At 45.1% G+C, this 19,725-nt stretch overlaps 1 protein-coding gene, 1 long non-coding RNA gene and 2 pseudogenes across 3 annotated transcripts in view; all 4 read left to right on the top strand.

Annotated features, from left to right (window-relative positions):
• Positions 1-5,733, top strand: part of LBH (LBH regulator of Wnt signaling pathway) — a 29,870-nt gene extending 24,137 nt beyond the window's left edge. For both annotated transcript variants that reach the window (XM_039887486.1, XM_039887484.1), the window contains exon 3: positions 3,180-5,733. In XM_039887486.1, coding sequence (XP_039743420.1) covers positions 3,180-3,368 — 189 coding nt within the window. In that variant the 3' untranslated portion in view covers positions 3,369-5,733. The remainder of the gene's footprint in view (positions 1-3,179) is intronic.
• LOC120622517 (uncharacterized) lies at positions 2,586-2,704 on the top strand (annotated as a pseudogene).
• A 6,485-nt stretch (positions 5,734-12,218) lies between the features above and the next one.
• Positions 12,219-12,337, top strand: LOC120622223 (uncharacterized; annotated as a pseudogene).
• A 1,823-nt stretch (positions 12,338-14,160) lies between these two features.
• The window catches only part of LOC120621808 (uncharacterized), a 29,284-nt gene continuing 23,719 nt past the window's right edge, over positions 14,161-19,725 (top strand). The window contains exon 1 of the long non-coding RNA XR_005658303.1: positions 14,161-14,521. This is a non-coding gene — a long non-coding RNA (uncharacterized LOC120621808). The remainder of the gene's footprint in view (positions 14,522-19,725) is intronic.

The raw sequence follows: 19,725 nt of genomic DNA, 5'->3' as shown, positions 1-19,725 counted from the left end.
TGCCTCTTGCTTGGAGATTGAATACTTATCGTAGTCCTGTTGAAACTGTTCCAAGAAGGACATTCCAATTCGAATTTAGCATATGTCATCTTTGTATTTGCCAAGATCTTGTACCCATCTATTGAGATAAAAAGGTCTCAAAAGGAGAAACTGAGGCACGGGTGGTTGAGACGACTTAGTTGGGGTTATGCAAGTGATATCAAGGACATAGTAAGAATCTGGGGTCTGTGGCTGGACAACGTGTTATTAAATGAATGCCTTGCCTGAAGTCTTATCTCTGAGTTTGGGTCTCCAGTCAGTCACTTCCTAGTTCCATGGCCTTGAGTAAGTTACTTGCCTTCTCTGTACTTCATTTCCTCTTCTATATAATAGGGATCACAGCACCACATACTTCATAGAATTATTGTGAAGACTGAGATTCTGCTCAGCGAATGTGCCTGGCATTCTTCCATCATCATCATCATCATCAACATTTTAATGTATTCTCTCCTAATTTTATTTAAAGACCTATTCTTGGCTTAAAACCAAGTTTCATGCTCTCCACCCTTACTGTCCTCTTCCTACTGTTGGCCTTGCTTCTTCCTGTCCCTTTCATGCTTCCTCAACTTGGATGATCATAGTTAGAATCTGGAGTCACAGGGTAGGCACAGCCCTAGGTTTGAGGTCAGAGGGTAGAGTCAGGAGCCCAAGTCTGTCCTGGGCAAGGTGTCCATCTCCTCTTACTATTTCACAGCTCTGTCTCAGGTCCTGAAGATTTAGAACAACTGTCCAGAATGGGAAGCTCAGCCTCTAGACCTGGCTGCCCAGAGGATCATCCTGGGGCCTCCAGCTGCCAAATGGGCAGTTAAAGCCCAGAGTCTTGCCCACTCTCCCTGGTCAGTTTTCTTTTTGTGAGTTGAGAGTGTTGACCCAGTGGCATCCATTTATTTCAAAAGGTATCGTGCTGAGGAGAGCAGATCTAGGAGTGAAACCTGGCTCTTGCATGTGACCCGCAGCGCCCCGGAGTCCCGTTGCTCCTGGACGGGAGGTGTGTGAAAGGGTTTTATAAACTGTAGCATGCTTTCCGCTCATTGGAGTTCTCCCCGCTCACTCCAAAGCTGGGTTTGGAAGGGCGCCTTGTGTCGTCACCCGAAAGGAGGAGCTCTACGTGAGGAAACATGAGGCAGGGCCCAAGGAGGCCACTTGACCCTCTCCCTGCTCAGCACACGCGGGTCTGTGTGCACAGCACAGTCCAAGGGCAGAGCTGCAGAGTTGGTTGTGTCAGGAAGAGAAAGACCACCCAGTGGGGGTCAACCTTTCCTATGCCTTCACTTCCATTCACCGAGCCCCTCCTCTGCCTTGTTTTCCTCCTGGCTGCCATTATGGTACTTTTTATAAAGCTTGTTAAGTCTTTAATGATGCCTGGTTGTGCAGCTGGCTTAAGACTTAATCCCCAGCAATGGGGCTTTATTGGATAAATGGTTAATAATCACTTGTCTGCAGGGATTGGGGAGGTTTTGTGGAGGACTGTGATTCCTGGAAGCCCCACGTGACCTGTGACGTGGTCAGTGACGTGACTGGGACAGCACTGCTTTGGGTTGGGGGATAGTAAGATGAGCCACCCTAATAGCACCATGGAAGGCCTGAGTTTGTAGGAGAGCATTCCTTCTACTTCTGGAGACAGAGGACACCTGTCTGCTGCCATAGACTTGTCTGGATCTCAGCCAGGCACGGGCAGTCCCTGGGATGTCTCCACCCACTTCAGGTTTTGCTTTCCTTTCTTTGCCATAACAAGCCATGTGACCTCAAGCAAGTCTCCTGACCCCTCTGGGCCTCAGTTGCCTCATCTATCAAATGGAGAGGTTGGAAGAGATGGTCTTGGAGGCACCCTGTGATTCTGTGAGCTCCAGTGTCCCAGATGGAGTCTTCTCATTCCTGCTGCCGGGTGTGAGTGTCACCGAGGGCTGTGAATGGCAAGGGACCAGCAGCCCATCGGATTAAGTACTTAAGCTGCTGGGCAGAGAATTGGGTCAGCGGTAGTCACAGGGCAGCGTGGGGAAAGGGAATCCACAGAGCCAGGCATGGCCCTTGATTTTAGAGCCCGGCGTGGGGTTTCTTCCAGCTCTGCACAGGACAAACAGTGGGCGTGAAAAAAGCCTTATTGGTGGGACTATGGAAAGAGAAGTAAACTCAGGTGTCAAGCTGTCGAGGGCCCTGGATTTTTGATCCCAGCTTGCCTGTGACTGGAGGCCACACCCTCAATGCTTCTTTGGCCTTGACTTCACAACTGGACTGAGATCAGAACCCATCTACTGGAGGGGCAGGTGGTATTGGGGCATAGAAACCAGACAGACCTGGGTCTGAATCTCCTTCCACCACCCGTTTGTAGGCTGCGTGATTTGGGCAGCCTCTTTCTCCGAGGCTGTGATTCTTTAAGATAATATCAGCAACACCTATTTATCAGCATGACTATGTTAGGTCAACATTACATAGATAAAGCACCTGGTAGCCAGCTCACACTAGGGGCCAATAATGATCCTGGGAGGAATTTAATGTTGTGGGACCTGTTGTATGCTTTGCACTGCTGGAGTAAAACGCTTGCTGAAGTCTACCGCCATGCCACCCTGAACAAGCCCGATCCCATCTGATCTCGGAAGCTAAGCAGGGTGGGAGCTGGTTAATACTTGGATAGTTGACCACTTAGGAAGACCAGATGCTGTAGGTATAAAAAATAAATTAAAAAATAAGGGATTGTAAGCTGACAAGGTCCTTGCAATCTGTAGGTCAACCAAGGGTTGCCTTGCCTAAAACAAAACAACAACAACCAAAAAAAAAAAAAAAAAAAAAAAAAAAATGCTTGCTGAAAATAGAGATGTGACTTACTGTGGATGGCAAAATTTTAAATTCGTTTATCTGAAAATAAAACGAAACAAAAAGTGCAAAAAGAGCTACCCCACCTTTTAGACTTGGTGGCAGTGCCCTGAAAACTTTGGGCTTCAAGCTGAGGGATGGTTTCCCACGTGGTTCCAGAATTCACTCCCCAGCTCCTCCTGCCTTACACGCGCCCACCGCCATTCCCAGGCGTAGCACCGTCTGGACGTGCAGCAGGTGCTCAGCCCTGCGTATGCACATGAGGTGAAGGAGTGGACCTTCTCTTTTCAGATCTGTATGTGACCGGGCGCTCGCTGTTTTTATTTCAGATCTTCCCCGACCCGTCAGATTTTGACCGCTGCTGCAAACTGAAGGACCGCCTGCCCTCCATAGTGGTGGAGCCCACAGAGGGGGAGGTGGAGAGTGGGGAGCTCCGATGGCCGCCTGAGGAGTTCTTAGTCCAGGAGGATGAGCAGGACAACTGTGAAGAGACAGTGAACGAGAACAAGGAGCAGTAGAGTTCCCGCCGGCTGCCGCGGGGTCACACCCGACAGCATCTGTACCTGAACTGTGTTCTTTCCCATTGTGATGGAAGAAGAGAGTGAGCCACAATCGTTCTGAAACTTCAGACGATGGCTTCCGTTTTGCACCTGAAAATCACTGAGTTGGTCTTCTTTTCTTTTCTTTTCTTTTTTTGAACTGTGTCGGGCAGTGGAGCCCTCTGCGACACTTTGCAAGGCCTGAGAAAGGAAGCTGCTTAGAGCAGGGGTGGGGGTGCAGGGAAGCTGTGACTTCAGATCATTATCGGAACTCAAGCAGCTAGAGGCAGTGGTGGGATTCTGGGGGGCGGGGGGATCAGGGAGATGTGCACAGCGAACAAAGAACATTTGGTATACGAAAACAAACATGAGACAAAAGAGAAAATACACTTTTTAAAGAAAACAGAGAAGTCCAGCCAGGAAGTACTATTCAGTGAGCATTTACCCTGGCTGCTGGGGCATCGGACGACCAAGTCTTCATCTCTCTCTCCAGCTTTGCCCACTGCTAGCCTTTGCTTTTATTTCAGGTTTGTTGTCTATTACAGGGGAGGCAGGTAAAGGAGAGCAGGAGAACCTGGCTGCCTGCAAAGCCAGCTGGAGGAGATGGGAAAGAAAAAGGTCTCCCATTCCTTCTCTGTGGACCCTCTGCTCCTGGCTGTGGCAGGTTCACGTACCAGCAGTAATCTGGAGGTTGGTTTGTTTTTTTTAAGAGGCAGGGCTATTGAGCTCCAATTTTCCCTTTTTGCCCCCCAGCCCTTTTAGGAGTAGTGAGAGTACTTCCTGCCCTTGTTGGAGGACCCAAGTGGATGCTTGGACACGAAGTCCCTCCGCCACTGCTCCCCTGGGACTTAGACTGAGCAGAGTGGGTGGACTCTCCCAGGCTGGCCCTTCCTTCTCTCCACCACCCTTCCCAGCCCTGCTGTGGGCTCTAGCCTGACCAGCCGCAGTTCCCACTCCCATTTGGGCTCTTGGCCTATTTTTCTGGTAGAATCTGAGTGGAGAGCAGAGGCTTTTTCTGTTTCTTGTTGGAGAGGTGAGCTTTAGTGCAGGTCTCAAGAGCTGCAAAGCCTGGGAATTATTGGATGAAGCTGAGGGGGCTCTCATGCAACAGCCTGGAGATCGAAACTAAAGGCTGTCATGAGATCCCTGGCTTCCCCCCATGTGTCACTGAATGCAGGGGGGAGGACAGTGTAGTGAGGGAGCATGGAACGGTGATTCTCACCCCTCCCCTCCCACCTCTCACCTGTCCCCAGCAAGGGCACAGTTGCAGGAGAAAAGTTAGCCTTGGACTTTGACCTTCTTGTCACAGTTCAGAACCGCCAGGAACAGCAGATTGTGGGACAAACTTTTCAAACCATCTCTTTCTCTATCTTGGAGGACTGTGCCTCCAAGAGGTGGGCTCGAGAGCCTCCCTGGGGCCGGACTTGGCCAGCTGAGGCACCCACGTGTCCCTTCAGATTTCCAGTCAGTCCAGGTTGACCCCGGTTTTGAACTTGCATGTAGTGTTGTATTTAATACCTCAAGGTTAGTGTGATTCTGGGGAATGTTGAGCAGGAGAACCAGAGCGTGCTGTTGACACATCAGCAGGATTTGGTTCTGCGAAGCTGACGCTCCTCCTCCCCCACTGCTCCCTTCCTCTGTGTCGTCCGCTTGTGTTATACACACCGATGGCAATAACTTCTTCCAGCTCCTCGAGGAAGTGGGAGAGGCCTGCAGCCTGCTCTGCTGGGTATTTCACTCTCTTGCTCCCCGCTTTCCTTCTGTGTTGGCTGCGGAGAGCCTTTCCCCCTGACTCTCATTCCCTCACAGCAGCATTTCTCATCCTGTGCCTCCCTTGTGGATGGGGTCTTGCCTTTTAAAGTCCCATGTTTCTGTGTCCCCCTCTCATCTGCTCCCCTGTGTCATCTGTCCGTGTGATGGGAACGTGCTTGTAAACTGCATAACAGATCTACTTTGTGTATACGTGTGTTTTTCGGAGTGGTTTATTATTTTTGCTGGTCGCTAGACCCCTTTGTATGATCATTTGGAGTCTGAGCAGGCCAGAGGCTGACAGCTAAAGTCAGGACCCTGTTGGGGGACCCAGCTGCTCTTGGACAAGTGGCTGAGCTCCTGTCTGGCCTCCTCCTTTTTTTTTTTTTTTTTTTTTTAAGTATCTTGTGTGTATTTCTAACTGATCGTATTGGAAAAAAAAACCCTAGTATTTCAGTAAAAATGCCTGTTGTAAGATGAACCTCCTGTAACTATCTGTTCTTTTTTGAGGCTCAGGGAGAAACTAGCATTTTTTTTTTCCAAACTACTTTTTGTCACTGTGACAGTTGTAAATAAAGTTTGAAAATGCTTTCCACTCTGGTCTGGTTTCCTTCTTCTTGCTCCGTTGGAATGGAGAGAACACAAAGGAAATTAAGGTGTGACTGTCGTAGGAAGTTGGGTTGCGGGGAGGCTTGTGTGAGGTTCCTTACATACCTTACCTGCTGGCCCTTCTGGGGTGAGCTGATCCATTTTTTTTTTAATCACTTGGCTGAATGAAAGCAGCCTTTTCTTCTATGTCAGTGGTTATCAACTGTGGATACACATCAGAATCACCAAGAGAGCTTTAAAAAAATACACAAATAATTTGGATCCTATACCCCACGAATTAGATTTCAATAAGTAGGGTGAGGTCAAAGCATTAGTATTTTTTGGAATCACTGGGGGAGATTTTAACACGTAGCCATGATTTTAAACCATCTTTCCAAGGGAAGAGAAATACCCAAGATATATTCAAGTTCAATCACAAAGACAAGAGGTGAATGGAAGGGTGTATATGTAGCGAAAGAGAGCTCCAGCATCCATTCGCACCATTGACTGAGTGCCTACCTTTTATCAGGCTTTGTTAAAAGATTGGGGTAAACAAAATAGCAGTGGTCCTAACCCTCAATGCACTGTTTTAGTGTAAAATTAAATTACAAATATGGTGAGTCAAAGGTAGGAAAAAGGAAAAATAGTGTGCTCTGAGAATAGCTGTTGGAGTGAGTCAGGAAGAGCATCTGAAGAAGTGACAAGGAGCAGGAGAAGAGGGGTGAGGTGTATGGAGAGAGTGCTTCTGGCAGAGACGGCTTGGGTTGAGTTTGACCTGTGGGGGTGGGGAAGAAGAAATAATGCAAAGAGGGCTGCTTAGGCCTTGGTGAAGAGTGAGTTGGATTTTATTAGAAATGCAGGGCTTAGAATGATATTTACATCTTCATACAATCTGGCTCTATGGAGATGGACTTGGAGGGGGCAAGGTGGAAGGCCTAGAGACCCAGAAGGGGCCTTCAAGGTCAGAGCGAGAGAAAGTGTTGCTTTGTGGAGGGGTTTTTGAACATTTTCTTAATCTGAGGTTCTTAATCTGAGGCTGGATGTTTTTGCCTTCACTCAGCTCACATCTGGGCTTGTCATCATCGTGAATATAGAAAGTCAAGTGATCTGTGCTGAGGGTATCCTCAATATTAATAAAATATCCATACATTTTAACACTAGCCTAAGTAAAACCACTAGATCTATTATGGATCTGCTGCCTTGAGGATAGCTTGCAGGCCTTGACCATCCTCATTTTGGATTGTTCCTCTATTTTTTTTTTTCAACAGCCTTAGAATGGAATTTATTAGAACACGGTGTCCTTGAATATAGCCCCTCAGAAAATTGTCTTTGTTAACAGATAACATCATCTATGTAGAAAATCCTATGACATCTATCCAAAAAAGCTACTAGAACTGATGTGTGAGTTTGGTATGGTTGCAGGATCTAAGATTGATATACAAAAACTGACTATGTAGTATTTCTATGTAGTAGCAATAAATAATTGGAAATTAAAGATTGAAATACCATGTACAATAGCATCAAAAATAGAAATTGTTTAGGTATAAATCTGACAAAAGACATGCAAAATCTTTTCAGTGAAAACTACAAAATGTTACTGAGAGAAATTAAATAAGACCTACATTAACAGAGGTATACCATGTTCATGAAACTGAAGACACAATGTTAAAATGTCAGTTCTCCAATTGGTCTATAGATTCAACGCAATTAAAATCCCAGAAAGCATTTTTGTAGAAATTGACAATTTGATTCTGAAATTCATATGGAAATGCAAAGAACCTAAAATAGTCAAACAACTTTCAAAAAGAAAAAGAACTCAATTTCGAACTATTTCAAAGCTATAGTAATCAAAATAGTGTAGTATTGAGATAGACAAATAGACCCATAGCACAGAACAGAAAGTCTAAAAATAAATCTACACATATAAGATCAATTGATTTTTGATAAAGGTGCAAAGGACCTCAGTGGTGAAAGGATATTTTTTTCAACAAATGGTTCTGGAACAATTGTGTCTCCATATGCAAATAGACCCTGGAGATGGAAACATGAGTCTTCACTCTGTCTCTCATTGTTTCCAGGTGATTTTCTAAATAAAATAATTATTTATTTAGAAAAAAATTTTCTTTTTCCTTATTGGCCGATTGCTTCAATACAGTTCCAATCCCCAGGTCACCTCCTCTCTCCCTAAAGGAAGAGCATTGAATGGCAACTGGTGAACTTTACTGTGTTGTTCAGGTTGATTACATTCAAGTCCTGCTCTGCCACTCCTTACGTTATTTGGGGCCACTTTCTTAACGTCTAATATCCTCAGTGTTCCCTGTGAAATAGAGATAAGATTAGTACCTCTTGCACAGGAAGATTGAGGACTTAGGAGATGATCCACAAGTCAGGGTTTTTTCTCTTTCCCTTGAAGACCTGGTGTCTATGAAACTAGCTCCTACCCTCTCTTTCCTGCTTTTTGCTCTGGGTCCTTCGTGCACACCAGATTCAAGGGGACCTTCAAGGGAAAGACACCTCCCTGTTTGCAAACACAACTCCTTTAGTCTGTCCATTTTGTTCATCACTGTGAGCGATTGGAGGGTGGAAAGTAGAGACAAGGGGGGAATTTTAATGCCTTCTGCCCACCAAAATATTGGAGAGGGAAAGAGAAAATATCTCCCAAGGTGGACCTGATGCCTGGCTCCTTTTTTAAAGGAGTGATCTTTGGGCAGAGACCTGTTTGAAGTGATAGTTGAGCTTTGTGTAGACTGAGAGATTTCAGGCAAGGGTGATACCCATTGCAAAGGCTCTGCGGTAGAAATCGACTTGACCTTTTTGAGCAATATCAGCGAAATTGGCATGGCTGGAGTATAGGGAAAGAGAAGTAGCTGGTCAGATACCACAGAGAATCACGACTGCCCGTTGTGAGAAGCCCTCTGGGAAGGAAGCAGCTCCTCAGGCATCCCAGGCCCTGGAAGTCTGCTGGTCAGTCTATCCAAAGTTGTCTGACTCATGAAAAATGACAGTCACTATTACATCCTGAAGGGGCTCTGGGTTATCGAAGGAGGATTAAATCAAGTAGAGTTCAGTTTATACATCTGTCCTCAAATTACTGAGGGGTAGTTGTGGCTAAGAGAATGGGCTCTGAGATCAGACTCCTAGATCTGTAACTCAGTCCTTCCCCTTACTAACTGTGTGCAAGTTACTTAGGAAAGTTACTTTTCTTCTGTGTCTTCTTTCCTCATCTGTAAAATGGGAACCTACCTCATAGAGTTGTGGTGAGCTTTCAATGCATTATTACAAGTAACATGCTTAGGACTGTACTAGGCACATAGTAAGTGCTCAAGAAATGTTAGCCATTGTGATAGGCAAAATAATGCTCCCCACTCCCAAAGATCCCCACCTCCTAATCTCAGGAAGCTGTGAATATGTTCTGTTATATGGCAAGTGGGAATTAAGGTCGTAGATGGAATTAATGTTGCTAATCAGCTAACCTTGGTTTGGGGAGGAGGAGCCTGGATTACCCGGGTGAGCCAATCTAATCACAGGCATCCTTAGAATGAAAAGGAGATGCAGAAGAGTGAGTGTCAGAGTCAGAAAGATTGGAAGATGAATGCTGCTGGCTTTGAAGATGGAAGGAGCTACCCGCCAAGAAATGCAGGCACCTCTAGAAGCTGGAAAAGGCAAGGAACCAATTCTCTCTAAAGCCTGCGAACACCTTGATTTTAGCGCTCTGTCACCCATTTTGAACTTTTGACTTTGAGAGCAGTAACATAACGAATTTGTATTGTTTTAAGACACTAAATTTATGGTAATTTGTTACAGACGCAATAGAGAATGAATGCAGCCATTGTTATCATAACTATGATGATGATGACGATGATCTAGACCTTTCCTGCGTGGCTTCAGAGAGCAGGGTGACAACGAATGGGAGGGGATCCAGGCAGTCAGAGGCCACTTTCCTGCAGCTGGGTCCCACACCTTCCTAAGGCACACCATCTTCTCTGGGGGTCACTAGACAGAGGTATCTGTCAGACGGAGGGAGCATTACTGCACTGGGACAAGATAAATTTGAGACTGTAAAGTCTCTATTCTAGAATTTTGAAAATTAGTAATTAATGTGGATGGACCATTCACCAGGATGGTCTATGAATCAGAATATTCCTCAGAATCCTCCCTTCTCTCCATTTACTTTGATAGAAAGTCCTACTTTGAAATGCAATTCATTTGCAATACTTTTGTTGCCATTTCCAATTAAAAAAAAACTTGGACTTACTCTTTTCGAATATTAGCTACCATTTACAGAGCACTGGGCTATAGGTTTACCTTCATTTTTTCTAGTTCATAACAGTTTTGCAAAGTGTGAATTTTCATGTATAGAATTTTGTTTTTTGTACAAATTACAGTTAGCAATGATGGAAATCATATAAGATAGTGAAACTTGGGGACTTCATCTTTCAAATCTCACCACAGCAGCAAAATCAATTATTTGCATTTTGTTTCTTCTCAGTCATTGTCTCTCTTAGTTGCCAGACTGTACTCAATGAATATAACTTTTTCCATTAAGTAGGCATTTTAAATGTTATTTTACAGTTGAGGAAGCTGAGGTCAGAGGGCTTCAAAATATACCAAAATTCGAACCAGAAAGACCTGGGTTAGAATCGATGGTGTACTGGTAAATGTGTAAGAACTGGCTCTCTCGAGGAGCAAAAGAGAAAAAGTCTTGATTTGTAGCCAGTTTCCATAATATAAATGCTCCCACCATGGCTGATTTCGTGGGCAAGCTACTCAGCCAGTCTGAGCTTTAACTTCCTTTTCTGCATAGCTCCAAAACCAGGGCAGTACTCAGTTCAGAGGCCTCTGTAAACTCTAGTCCCCTTTCTTCATTCAGAAAAGAGAAATCTTCCAGAAAGTGGTGTCTGGTGCAGTATTTTTCAAACTAAATTGTGAATACTTATCGGGTTGTGAAATTGATTTATTTGTGGGTTGCAACTAGAATTTTTAAAAGAAAGAAAGAAAACAAATAGAAAAGACTAGAATAGGACAGGAAAAAGTCAGAGAGCGGCAGACATGAGATTACGTGTTATTCCCTGAAATCTTTGTTTCGTTCCTACATATGTATGGATGTGTGTACTTGGTCATGAAAAAAGATATTTTTCTTGCTATAGGTTGCCGTCCAAATAGTTTGAGAGCCACTGACTTAGTGAATCTAGCTTACTAGAAAGCAATGTTTTTACCTTAAAGAGCTGCAAGGTGAGGGAGAGGCCACTAGAAAAAGTAGCTTTATACCCTTCTTTGCAGAGGAAACGGGGCTGGGACACCCAAGGCCAGACCATGGGTGGCCAGTGTGTGTGTGTGTGGTGGTGGAGGTGGGGGGCAAACCAGGGAAAGCAATGATGCCCTTGATCTCCCCCATGGCCATGGTTAGTCTCCAGGAGGCCCTGGGCCTCTGATTGCCTCATGAGCTCTGGAGGAGGGAGGGAACCTTGCCTGAAGCGGGTGGAGGAAGCTGCACAGGAAATCCTGGCTGCAAGCACACTGCTGCTGGAACTCACCACAGCAGCTACCAGACAACCAACAATAGTGCCATTAGATAAAAATAACCCATGGGGTCTGCAGCTCTGCCATGCAGGGGCAGGGGCATGGTGTCTAGAGGGCTAAAATGCCACTAGAATACGGATGGGGTTATGATGTTTGGCACCGTGCTGTGCCTTGGTTTCCTGATTGCTAATTAGAGGGCAGTTTTTCAGCTGGAGGTCATTTGGGCTGGTGCCAGGAAAGGGGCCCCTTGCTCTCTTGCACAGGGTGATATGAAAAATCATTCATGCTAAGACCTTAAGTTTTGAATGCACCACCTCTCCCAGGTAGATTTTCATCTTAAAAGAAGATCCCAGGAAGCTTATCTCACACAGGGGGATGTTCAGGGCACTGTGAGGGCACTGTAGGGTAGCCCTGGTAGCATCTCTCTTCGCTATAGCAGGGTCTGAACCTGGACTGACCCCAAAACACCACCAGCTGTTCCCCAAAGGCCCCTCTCCAGGCTGAAGATTCAGGCTCCTGGTTCCCTCAATGCTTGAGTTCTGCCAGCCAGCCACCCTCCTGCACACTGGGGAATGGTAGGAGGAGGCAAAGGTCACCCTAAGTGTTATTTTTACCACAACAAAGACTATTGAGGATCAGCAGCCAGCTCTGGAACACAAAGACTGGGATCCCTGTTTGCTTCTGGCCTCACAGTTTGCGGGCTGGTGATCTGGTGTTAGCCTACCTCTCAGCCTCCCTGGCCCGTCCCTGAAGCACCCACATCCCTCGAGGAGTCACAGTATTCACAAGGAAACTGTGCCCTCTGGTTTGCAACACACACATCTGATCTTTCATTCGCTTATACAACATTTACTTTTTACCTGGGCTCATGGGTAGAATTCAGGAGTATGTGCACTTGGATGAGACAAAAATTATACTTATATTTTCATTGCTAAGTGAAATTTAGTTTTCTGCTATTAGGAATGTAAGTGAGTCTATGGCCATGCCACCCTGAACAAGCCCGATCCCGTCTGATCTCGGAAGCTAAGCAGAGTCGGGCCTGGTTAGTACTTGGATGAGAGACCACCTAGGAAGACCAGGTGCTGTAGGTGTAAAATTAAAAAAAAAAAAAGGAATGTAGATGAGAAACCACGGTAGTGTCAGCAGTACCTGTGATTGTCCCCAGTAGCAATCACACAGATTTTCATTTGTCTACTACACTTGTGGCAAGTATCATGAATTACCATTTATAGTCATGACTGCCTCAACATCACACCTGCTGCTGGATCGTATTAGGTAAAGCCTTGATAAAGGAGGACACTTATGACTTTATCACAAATGTGTTTTAAAAATAAATCTTTGATAGCTGTATCTCTGCATAATTGATTCGCTTTGCAACCCTCCGCATTTTATTTTATGCATATAAAGCATTATTCTGAGAAGAGGATTAAAACTCCTTCAATTTGCCAAGAGGATCCATGGCAGAAAGAGGCCCTGAGGCCCTGAGCAGAGCAGAGCACAAAAGCAAGGAAGCCTCAACCATACTCCCAGGGGCTTCAAGCTGGGAGGAAAAACCCATAAGCAAATAAACAACTGCAGACCATCCTGGTGGGTGCTGTGAAGGCTGAGACTGTACAGACAGAGACAGAGCTGGGGGAATACCTGAGAGGGCCACAGAGCAGGTAGCCACTACCTCATTTCAGACTCTCGGTCCGTTCACAGCCACCTCTGCTGAAGAGGAGAGAGCCCACCTACCTAACCCACTGAGGGATCTTCTGGAGCAGCTTAGGGCCCTGGGTCGGGCGGCTCCTCATGGGGCCTGCTCCGTTTCCCCACCCGCCTCAGCCCCTGGCCTGGAAACAGGGCGGTGAGCAGTCCCCATGGCCTGGGCCTGAGACGTTTCCCAGAACTTTTGGTGCTAGAACCAAGAGTCATGGACAAACTGGCAAGGTAGTTGGGCACACTTTTTGGAACCCCCCCCCGCCTTTTTTTACCTAAGACTAATTCAACTGGCTAGAATTGGGGTCGACTTGTTCCCATGAGCACCTTCCCTGTCTGTTTGTCCCGCTCTCTCTGCACCCATCTCTCTGGGTGTCTCTCTGGCTCTCACTCTCTCCCCTTCTACCCGATTTCTGCTTTAGCTTCCAAGCCAGTCAGTCTCCAGCTCCTGGCTCTCAAGTGATTTGAACTTCTCACTCCCCTGGGTGCCCGTAAAGCACTACTTGCTCTTTGTTTTAATTGAGGCATAATTTACATAAAGTGCTCAATTCCCATGTGAATAGCTCAGTGAAGGTTGATACACCCATAAAACCACCACCCAGGTCTAGATATAGAATGTCCTCACACTGCGGAAGGCTTCCAAATGTGTCTTCACTGTCAATTACTTCTCCAAAGGGTAATCACCATCCTGACCCTGGCAACCCTCGTGTGCATGGAATCACGCCCTCTGTACCACTTAGGAGCTGCCGGTTCTGCTGGAAGCTGCTAATGATTCCAGTGCTGACAGCCTGGCTAGGAGAAGCCCCCTTCAGCAGGACCATGAAACAGAACGGGAAAGATAATGTAGGGGAAACATTAGAACTCATGGCTGGAGGGAATAAGTAGCCTCATTTTTAAGTGAGGACTCCAGGACTCAGAGAGGAACAGTTCACTTACTTGCCCCTTCACTTGACCAGCAGTGACTGGGCTCAGGGACACAGCCTGTTTGGGGAGGCAGAATTGGGATTAGAACCCAAAATCCCAGGGCAATGTCTTTCCTTTGAGCCCTGCTGCCTCCTTGGGGCAAAAGCCAAGGCTGACTCTTGCTGGCCAGGAGGTTTTCGCCTAGGAAACGCTGCATCCTCCGTTTCCTCTGCTTCTCCCTGGACCAGATGCTTCTCACGCCTGAAACTGCAGGGCCGCAAAGCTGTGGTTCTCAATGTTTGCTGCACATCAGATCACGAGGAAGCTAAAAAAAAATCTCCACGCTCAGGCCTCACCCCAGACCAGCGAAATCAGCGTCTCTGGGAGTGAGACCTATGCGCCAATAGTTTTTAAAACTCCTTAGGCAGTTCCAATATTGAGAAGCAGAAGCACTTCTCAAACTTTACATGTGAATCTTCTGGGGCTCTTGTTTCGAATGCAAATTCTATTCCAGCAGGTATGGGGTGTGGCCTGAGATTCTGCATTTCTAACAAGCTGCGGGGTGAGGCCAATGCTACCTGGAGGTCCAGGAAACACGACTTACATGCCTTGAAGAGCTAAGATATAGATGACCATTCTGCCCCTTTCCTTCTGCCTCCTAATTCTTTCTTTAGGTAAGTATATTTTGCAATGAGTCACTTTTCAGTTTGTCTCTTAAACATAAGTCTCAACTATCTACCCCAATAATTATATTTTTACCCACCTTTACCAGGAAAGGGTACCATGATTTACCATGTGCTTTTTATGTGCCTGATAGTATCATCAGCTTTGAGGCTAGAGAAATAAAGAGATTAAAAATATAAAAATATTGAGTACAGACATAGAGAGTGTTGTGTCCAGAATAACCAGACCCAACTTGAGTGCTCTTAACCAGGAGACAGTTTATTAGCCGGCGGCTGTCCTTGCAAAGGAGCAGCCTCGAAATGCCAAGATACAAGGTTTTTAAGCCCCAAATCCCATTCCTCATTCTGTCTTAAAGGTCCATCTTTCTCTTATTCACTACCTGTCAACCCACTGGTCAGGTGTGCAAGCGGGAAGTACAGAAGCAGAAAGCTTGTGTTAGAATGTTATGTTCCTATGGGTGATTGCCTATGTTCCCATGGACAATAGCCAGTTTTCCCATGGGTGATGGCCAAACAGTAATTTTCAGCTTATATACAATTGATTATTTTTCATGCCATGCAAGCAAGCAGGGTTACACAGGCTAAAATTGGCAGTTAGCATATGAGCTCATTGTTACAAGTTTCATGATTAACAGAATGTGGTTAGGGGTTCCAGAAACTAGGCCTAAGTTATAGACTTCCTTTGTCCAGTTTCAGGTTTTAATTATTTTTTAACCCTTTCACATTTCAGCAGGCCATTACAGAGAGCAGAGAAAGAATGTCTAATATACATTCACTGGGGCTTCCAAACGAGATGAGAAAGAAAATGAAAGAGAGAATGATATTCAACAAGAAAAAAGATGAGAATTTGTCATCAATGGTTAGATATAATACTCCACAGAATGATCAATCTCCCCAAAATGATAAAAAGAAATATATACCAAAACACAACAATATAGAAAACCTAAGGCAAAAAGGAAATCCTAAAAACAGCCAGAAAGAAAAAGATGGGTAACTTCAGTAGAATTAATGTTAAAGCGACTCCTGAACTCTCCCCTATAACGTCTCCCCAAAAAAACTAGCTTTGAGAAGTGGTAGCCCCATTTTAATGATGAAAAACAGCAGCTAAGAGGCCCACAGCTCTAATGACAGTTTTAACTCCAAGGCACTAAGCCTCTCTTGACTAAATCACTTGCCCCTCCCTACCCATCCCTTTTCAAAATTGTGAGCATTAAGCTTTTTTTTTTTTTTTTTTTTTTTTTTTTAGGTGAAGCAACCCTAAGTTGACCTCACAAATTGCAAGGACCTTGTCAGCTTACAATCCCTTATTTTTTAATTTATTTTTTACACCTACAGCACCTCGTCTTCCAAGGTGGTCTCCCATCCAATTACTAACCAGCCCCGACCCTGCTTAGCTTCTGAGATCACACAGGATCGGACTTGTTCAGGGTAGCATGACTATAGATGCATTAAACTTTTGGATTTAATTAAAAATTGACGTTGGTGATCCAACCTTGACTAGATGAAGGTCCTGCCATTTTTCTAATCTCTGCCTCAGACCTCATGTTCACTTCCAAGTCCCCTGGTTGCTTGCCTGACTCAGTCAAACTTTCACCAAAACTTCCATCCCAAAAGCCCCTTCCACCTCTCACCCTTGTTTCTATCCACCTACCCCAGCCCCACTGCCCCACCCCAGACCTATGGCAGGGCTTCTCACCAAGAGGGTTAGAGAGAACTGTCCAGCTAGAACAGCCTTAAACAGCCCTACCTTACCCGCCCCCCAAACACCACAGTCCTAGGTTGCCTCTCCATCCTTTACCCAAACTACCAGTTAGGTTGGGGTGATGGGATCCTGACCTGAACGTCCCCCAACAGCCCTTCAACCAAAGAGAATTTCTCCATAGAAGTAAGAGCTATGTCTCCAGCATTGTGATACCAGTTTAAGGAGCTGCCCTCCTGTGCCTTCACCTAGGGCAGGAGAGATGACAGCAGATAGAATGATGCTCAGCCGGACTTCCCAGCTAGTTTTGTCCACTGTCATTCCCAAGACTAGTGATGGGTAAAGTAGGTTCTCTTTGGAAGTCTGTGTCTCTGTGTTTGGTGGGAGGGAACCATGAGCAGCTACACTTCATGAACTCTGTGGGAGGTGCTACCAAATTGCCACAGCTGGGCATACAGGGCCATCATGGCCAGCACGACCAGCTCTTAGATGGGGAACAAACTTGTATGGTGACAAGAGGATAGATTTTAGAGTTAGAGCTGTGTTCAAATCCTGATTTCTCCAATAGAGTTTTTGTAAAGATCAGGTATATACAATGTCTGGCATCTAGTATGCACTCAGTTTAAACAATTCTCTACTGCTGCGAGGATTACATAAAATGATGCATGTTAGTTAGCTGAGCTCCTGGCCCACAGAAGGTGCTCACCAAATGTTATCTGTCTTCTGCCCCTTTCCTGATGACCATCTCTCTGATTCAGAACAAGCCATTTTTCTACTCTTCCTTCATTCCAGGTAACAAAGGAGTGTAAGATAGAACTGGAGGTCAGGCCTGAGCTCACAAGCTTCCAATCTCCCTTCTATGGCCATCTTTTTCAGAGAGCCTTTTCTGACCGTTTGCAGCCTGTACCTTTGCTAAAATTCCTGGGACCAAGAAACTTCTAACGTCTTAGCTTCTGAGATCAGACAGGATCGGGCTTGTTCGGGGCGGTTATCTTAGGTGTGGGGAGTGGGAGAGAAAGAACATTGGCCTGTGGACTGGTTCTCAATGACCCCAGCTCACAAGCTGCCATGGATAATCACTATCAACTCAATTTGTTGGAAAAAATGACTGATTACATTTCACACATCAACAAAAAGGAAAAATAAAAGCCCCATTGGAATGTCTGAGTCACTCTTTAGAGCTTCTCAATTACCCATTCGTTATGACCCTTCTCCTTATGGCCTCCCCTCCCTGGCAGGAAAGTGCAGGGCCCTATACTAAGATCTATTCAGGGGGCTTAAAATAGACCACAAAGAGTTATTAAAGAGACCCATGGGACATGGATGGTCATTCTTTTAGGTGCTTGGTGCTCTGGGCTGACTGGTAACTGGTAACACACAGATACGAAAGCCAGGAGGAATCATGTCAACAAGGAGACCGTGCTGTCACTTGGGGCCAGCGTTTGTGCACAGATGGAAAGCTTGCTTGCTTAAAAACCAGGAAAAGAGGATTGGAGGATTTTAGGAAAAGAGGGTTGGAGGATTGATCCGTGTCTTCTTCCCCACACGTCCCAAACACTGCACTTCTGCCTCCAGCTGTGTGCAGTCTAATACATCATTTGAAACTATCTATATGCCTCCTAAAAACTGGGTATAAGTTAAACACTGATCTCTGATATCACATTTTAAATTCACAGAAACAGTGATATTAAGAGCATTTTTGGGTCACACATCCCTTTGAGAATCTGATGAAAGCTATAGACTGTCTCCCCACAAATACCACATATTGCTTACAAATTCCAGGAAATGCACAGGCTCCCCTGAGAGGCGGGGTGCCCCTGGAACCCATATTGTGCTGGGCAGACTTGTTATCTGAAAAAAACTTTGCACTGAATTTGTCATGAAGCGTCCGCCTGACCTGGGAACCTCTCTCCCACTTCACCCTTTTTGTGTGTTTTCTAAGACTTCATCTTGGCACATAGGATTTGCTTGTGGAAAGCGAAGCAGCTCCGACACCAAGGCCTACGGATCTCTGTCCCAGGTCGTAACACCCCCCAGAGCTCTCCTTTCAGTTTATTCAGATATCAGGACACTCTTTCAAAACCAGAACATCAGACTAGGCCAACTTCAGCACAAAGTGCTCACTGTCAGGGCCTGGGGGGTAGCCTGGCCTCGTGCCACCAACACCAAGACTATCACCAAGAGATCTCCTGGCCAAGCCCATAGACCGTGGTCCTCCACAGGAAATGCTACAGGAGGGTGAGGAAAGACAGAGTTCCACGATGAGAGTGTACGCTATGCTACCCAGTGCTTCTAGAATCTTGGCTATTGTCCATTCATTCTTTGACTTGGTCATTGAATCTGTGGGCTGCAGTGGGCGGTGAGCAACAGGTCTGAGCTTGTGAGAGCTGTGTTTACGAAGCAGTTTTATGCCTGCCCGTCCGTCTGGCTTTGGAACGCTTGTCTTCCACAGCCACCCAGTAGTTATCAATGATGATTTTTCACATTTGCATGACATTTTACCCTGTGTAAAGTGCTTATGCATATTTTTTTTATTGTGGTAAAATATACATAAAATGTACCATTTTAACTATTTTTAAGTGTTCAATTCAGTGGCGTTAAGTACATTTATAAATAATATTGTGCAACCATCATCACTATCCATTTCTAGAACTTTTTCATCATCTCAATCAGAAACTATGAACTACTTTCTATCTCTATGAATTTGCCTATTCTAGGTGCTTCGTAAGTGGAATCATATAATATTTTTCCTTTTGTTTATGGTTTATTTCACTTAGCAGAATGTTTTCAAATTCATCCATGTTGTAGCCTCTCTCAGAATTTCATTACTTTTTATGGCTGAATAATATTCCATTATATGTATATAATACTACATTTTGTCCATTCTTTGGTTAATGGACATTTGGGTTCTTTCCACCTTTTGGCTATTGTAAATATTGATTCTACGAACATGGATGTACAAATATTTGTTTGAGTCCCTGCTTTCAATCATTTCTGGTATTACCTAGAAGTGGAATTTCTGGATCATATGGTAATTATTAAATTCTCCTACTTATATTGTGATGAACAACTCTTATTTGATTATAAACAGTTTAAACATGAGAATACTGAAGCTCAGTGAAGTTAAAGAAATAAAATCACTCGATGGAGGTTGCTAATTTAGGGGCTGTAAATATCCCCATGCCAGGCTGGGACTAGGGTGAGGCAAACGAGGCATCTAGGGCACAAAATTTAGGACTCATTCTCAGGTTTGTGAGACCCCCTCGCCAGGGCTGAGTTAGCCATTAGACACAATAAGCACAGTGCCCAGGGCCCAGGACAATTTTAGGGACTATGAAAATGTTTTAATTTACTTTAAAATCAGAAGAAAAACTGAATACAATCTGGCCTGGATTATATTTATCTTTACATCAATGCAATTCAAAAATATAATTTTAATACATATTTTTTAAGGAGGAAGTGGTCCACAAAGGCAAAAGTACCTTAGGGCCCAAAA

The sequence above is a fragment of the Pteropus medius genome, unplaced genomic scaffold (assembly GCF_902729225.1).
Source record: "Pteropus medius unplaced genomic scaffold, Ma_sr-lr_union100, whole genome shotgun sequence".
Taxonomy (NCBI): domain Eukaryota; kingdom Metazoa; phylum Chordata; class Mammalia; order Chiroptera; family Pteropodidae; genus Pteropus; species Pteropus medius.
This window is presented reverse-complemented; position numbering and strand designations above follow the sequence as displayed.